Genomic DNA, 4,982 nt, shown 5'->3' with positions numbered 1-4,982 from the left:
TTTACGTTTGTCATTGTTTCTTTTAGCAATAGCTTTACGTACATGATGTTTCTCTCTCTCCCTCCCTCTCGCTGCCTCCCCCCCCCTTCCATTCTCTCTAAAAACCAATGGGAAAAATATCCTCCATGAGGATTAACAGAAAATAAAAAGCTTGCTGGCTGGCTGATTAAATATGTAATTAAAAGGACAACAAGATGTTCATAAAAGAATCCCGGTGATCCAGGGTTTGGGGTCGCCCATGATCCTCTCTGGGTTCTTGGCTTCTCACAGGAAAGGATTCAAAGTGGAGGCAGCGCAGACTTGACCCTGACAGAGAGTTCATTATGAAGCAGGAGCAGCGGCCACTCCCCAGGCGGCAGCCCCTTCCTGGTGGTTTGCGCCTCCTTTACTGAGACTGGAGGAGCAGGGCCTCCGTGACGGGAGGAACACTCGGGGTTTTCCTGGGAACGGGGTGAGGAGCCCTGGCCGCCCGTTGTTCCTGTATGTGGGTTCCCAGTTCCCGCACCTCAGTGTGGGTGTCGTTTAGGTGCTCCTATAGGACCGCGAGCGGGTAAGGAGGCGAGCGAGGGGTCACTGTGAGGCGAGACCAATCCCACGTGTGGTCCCATGTGTTCTGCCAGCTCTAAACCACCAATCCTCCGGGGTTGGTTAGTCTTAACGATCTCCCTGATAGTCCTTGTGGCCTTGATTGGCTACAGCTGTTTGGCCACTTATCTCCCTGGTGGGGGTGATGGACAATTTTCATATTAAAAACAAATGATTGAAAATGAGCAGAGGCCATATTACATCTCTCACTGGGAAGCCACCTGAGTGTCCATGAAGAGCCGAATGAATAGGCAACAATGGAACACATACCAGCGAGGGAAGGGACTAGCCACTACAGCCCAGATATGGGTGGATCCCACAAACCGAAGGTGAAACGAGAAGTCAGACATAAAAAATACACTATGTAGTTTCATTTATGTAGCATAAGACCAGTGAGAGGGCCTATGCTGTAGAAGTCAAGATAGTGTTTACCGCCCGGCGGGCGTGGCTCACCGGTTAAGCACCGACCTATGAACCAGGCGGTCATGGTTTGATTTCCGGACAAGGGCACAGGCCCCGGTTGTGAGCTCGATCCACAGTCGGGGGCGTGAAGGAGGCAGCCAATCAGTGACTCGTCATCATTGACATTTCTATCTCCCTCTCCCTCTCTGAAATCAATAAAAATATACATAAAAAACAAAAACAAAAGATTAAAAAATCAATAAAATATATGTAAAAAAAAAAATACATTCTATGTGGTTTCATTTATGTCGCATAAGACCAGTGAGAGGGCCTACCCTCTCTGAAATCAATAAAAATATACATAAAAAACAAAAACAAAAGATAATTGGGCCCAGGCAGGGACCGGGAGAAAGCTGTGGGGTGGGTGCTGTCGTTCTTCTGGGTGCTGGTCCCATGGGAGGGTTCAGTATGAGGCCCCATTCATCCGCACCGTACGGTATGTGCACCTTTTCTCTTAATATGTTGTATTTTTTTTAAAAAAGTTACAAAATTGCCCGGCAGGCGTGGCCCCATTCATCCGCACCGTACGGTATGTGCACCTTTTCTCTTAATATGTTGTATTTTTTTTAAAAAAGTTACAAAATTGCCCGGCAGGCGTCTCACTGAAAAGCTACCAGGTGCGAGACACAAGTCTAGGTATTGGAGATGCAGCGGTGAATAAAACAAAAAGCCCGGCTGCTTACATCCTTACGTGAGAGAGGGGGGCGTTATGGAAATACATTAAAAAAAAAAAAAAACCTCAAAAAAGATAGTATTTCCCACGGGGGCTGGGCCCAGGCAGGGACTGGGAGAAAGCTGTGTGGTGGGTGCTGTCATTCTTCTGGGTGCTGGTCCCACGGGAGGGTTCAGTATGAGGCCCCATTCATCCGCACCGTACGGTATGTGCATCTTTTCTCTTAATATGTTGTATTTTTTTAAAAAGTTACAAAATTGCCCGGCAGGTGTGGCTCAGCGGTTGAGCGTTGACCTAACCAGGAGGTCACGGTTCGATTCCTGGTCAGGGCACAGGCCCGGGTTGTGGGCTCCATTCGCAATGGGGGGTGTGTGTGCGGGAGGCAGCTGATCCATGATTCTCTCTCATCATGGATGTTTCTCCCTCTCCCTTCCTCTATGAAATCAATAAAAAGATATTTAAAATGGAAAAAAAAAAGTTGCAAAATGGAACTCATCACAGCTCCCACCTCCCGGCATTGTTTTGTGGTTTCAAATGAAAACCCGTTAGAACGCACTGGACGCCCAAGGGCAGTCGTGCTGGCCTGGCCTTTCCCAGCTGTGCACACGGGGTAGACCATGACCGGGTGCCCAGTGGCCACCCAGAAACACCGACTGCCCAGCGCACCTGCCGCGGACCACCCCGCTCTAAACGCTCGCTGCTTCGATCAACAACCTCTCCCTGTCACTGCTTAGGAGGCTCGAGGTCACTGCCCTTGAAGCAGCGGCCCAGGCGCCCCCCGGGCTGTTTTCAGTTCAGGTGTCCATTGCTAGCTCCCGTTCCCAAGTTCAGCTCTGCCCCCTGATCAACGGCGGTAAAGAAACCAGCGGCGAACTTTACTCTGTGGACGGGTCCCGGGGGCTGAAGTTGAAAACTGACCCAGTTTTGTCAACGCGGCCCGAGTTAATGATTCGTGCTGCGGCCTGTCTTGGTCATCGGGTCCCCGCTGGATTCGGGCGCGGGAGTCATTGCCAAGGTACTGGGCTGCGTTATTTGAATATGACTCGGACATATTTTGGCTGGAATCGAGGGCGGGCTACCCAGGGACCGGGGTGCTGTCAATCATTAACCTTTTCCTCAGAAGCATTGTGTATTTAACGAGGACACCCCCCCGGCCTTTAAAATTGTTCCAAATCTTGGGCAAGCACAGCCCTGAAGATGAAGCCCAAAGAATTGGCTTTCATGATCCTATTAACCATCTCAGGAGAACTCAGTGCGGAAGGTAAATTCCATTTCTTTATTCTCTCCAAAGCATGAACGGAAACGCTAGGCGTTCCTTTCACTTGCGTTTTCAATGCAGTGTTTCATTTTTCATGTGTCAATTTGATAAAAGAAATACATGCTTCTTATAATTTGTGGTAAAATGTAGATTGACTGGGTGTCTTTGGGCAAAACTGGCGAACTGTTCTTACAGCCACATAACTTAGAAAAGCAGGACAAGACCCCAAGCCCTTTGGATGTCTAGGTTTGGGGGCAGAGGAGACCGAGATCTAGATACTTGAATAGCCCTTCGGAAGTTGTATGTTAACCTTAACTCTCATCTCCTCCCAGAATCCCTTCCTCACGCCGCAGAGCCGGGGCGAATTGAATTCTCGGCTCCTAACGGGAGAGCTTAATGTGGGGAACTTGACAAAGCATCAGGAAGGTTTTCAGCTCTTGACACTGACTTTTTAAAAAAAAAAATTTTTTTTATTGGTTTCAGAGAGAAAGGGAGAGGGAGGGGGAGGGGGCGGGGAGAGAGAACCTTTCAACGATCAGAGAGAATCATGGATCGGCTGTGTGCCCCGACTGGGAATCGCACCGTCACCTGGTTCATAGGTCGACGCTCCACCGCTGAGCCCCGCCGGCGGGCTTGGCATTGATTTGTATCCTATTTATTCCCTGGTTGAAGGCACGGAGTAGTGACTCATAGGGAGAACCTTTGTTGATCTTGCGAACAAGGACACTTGAGGGAGGAGTGGCTCTGTTAATAATTACCTGGGCAGCGGTGTGAATAAAGACCGGAGCTTAGACAAACCCGGAGCTGTGGGCTCCGTAACGATAAGAAACCTTGATAGCCAGACGGCCTGGTGTGAGGCCAGGGTGGGAGGGAGGCGGTGGCTAGCTGTGGTGTTATCAGGAGAAAAAGAAACCGGCCGGCCGCTATCAGCAGACAGGACGCAGAGTGGAAAGCCACAGCAATAGCCTCTCCTAAAGCACACACCTGAGGGAATCGGTTGAAATAAATACCCTGACGGGCCCTGGCTGGTGTTCCCAGTGGTTAGAGCGCCGGCCCGTGCACAGTAGGGTCTCGGATTCGATTCCTGGTTGAGGGCACACACCTTGGTTGCAGGTTCAATTCCAGGCCCTGGCGGGGGCTCGAGCAGGCAGCAACTAATCAATGTGTTTCTCTCACAGCAATGTTTCTGCAATGTTTCTCTCTCTCTCTCTCTCTCTCTCTCTCTCTCTCTCTCTCTCTCTCTCCCACTCTCTCTAAACATCAATGGAAAAAATACCCTCACTCTTCAGATGAGGATTAAGAATATGTATATCCTACCAGATTATAATCACCTTTTAGTGAAATACTTTCCTATAAATTTTCTACCAAAAAACGGTCTGCAGCTAAAGTTTTGAAAGTGAAATAAGTAGGACACATCTTATTTGATGCTTGGAATCCCACAATGAGATAATACCTGCATGGCTCCATTGGCGTGGCTCAGTGATTGAGCGTTGACCTATGAACCAGGAGGTCAGGGTTCGATTCCTGGTTGGGACACATGCCCAGGTTGGGGGCTCGATCCCCAGTGTGGGATGTGCAGGAGGCAGCCGATTCATGAGTCTCTCATCATTGATGTTTCTCTCTCTCTCCCTCTCCCTTCCTCCCTGAAATCAGTAAAAATATATTTTTTTAAAAAGGTAATACTTGCAGGGTCATTTCCCGTGGTTCTATTCCTCTGCTGAGACACTGTGGCTTTTGCACGCCGTCTCATCGAAAGGCTGTTTCATGAAGTTGGGGAGAGCTTTCTGAGTGGGCTCCTGCCCGGGGTCCCCCTGACGTTGGGTATTGGGGGTTGGCGGGGTGGGCTTGCTGGTTAATTCCCATGGAAGAGGATCGTCCCCCAAATCCTTAAAAATGTTGGTGATACAACAAGGCAGGTGGTCAGCGTGCCTGCCAGCGCTGCGAGGGGCACGTGGTGTGGCTCCACCAGTGTCGTCCCGGTGTCGGCTCCGGCGTCCCGCGGCT

The 4,982-nt window shown here is 49.9% G+C and overlaps 1 protein-coding gene across 1 annotated transcript in view; it reads left to right on the top strand.

The window, feature by feature from the left end:
* Window positions 1–2,870: 2,870 nt before the first annotated feature.
* The window catches only part of F13B (coagulation factor XIII B chain), a 14,777-nt gene continuing 12,665 nt past the window's right edge, over window positions 2,871–4,982 (top strand). Inside the window, exon 1 of the mRNA XM_015568451.1 lies at window positions 2,871–2,981. Coding sequence (XP_015423937.1) covers window positions 2,918–2,981 — 64 coding nt within the window. The 5' untranslated portion in view covers window positions 2,871–2,917. The remainder of the gene's footprint in view (window positions 2,982–4,982) is intronic.

Source organism: Myotis davidii, unplaced genomic scaffold (genome assembly GCF_000327345.1).
Source record: "Myotis davidii unplaced genomic scaffold, ASM32734v1 scaffold685, whole genome shotgun sequence".
In the NCBI taxonomy this organism is placed as follows: domain Eukaryota; kingdom Metazoa; phylum Chordata; class Mammalia; order Chiroptera; family Vespertilionidae; genus Myotis; species Myotis davidii.
Note: the sequence above shows the minus strand (reverse complement) of the source record. Positions and strands in the feature narration are given on the sequence as shown.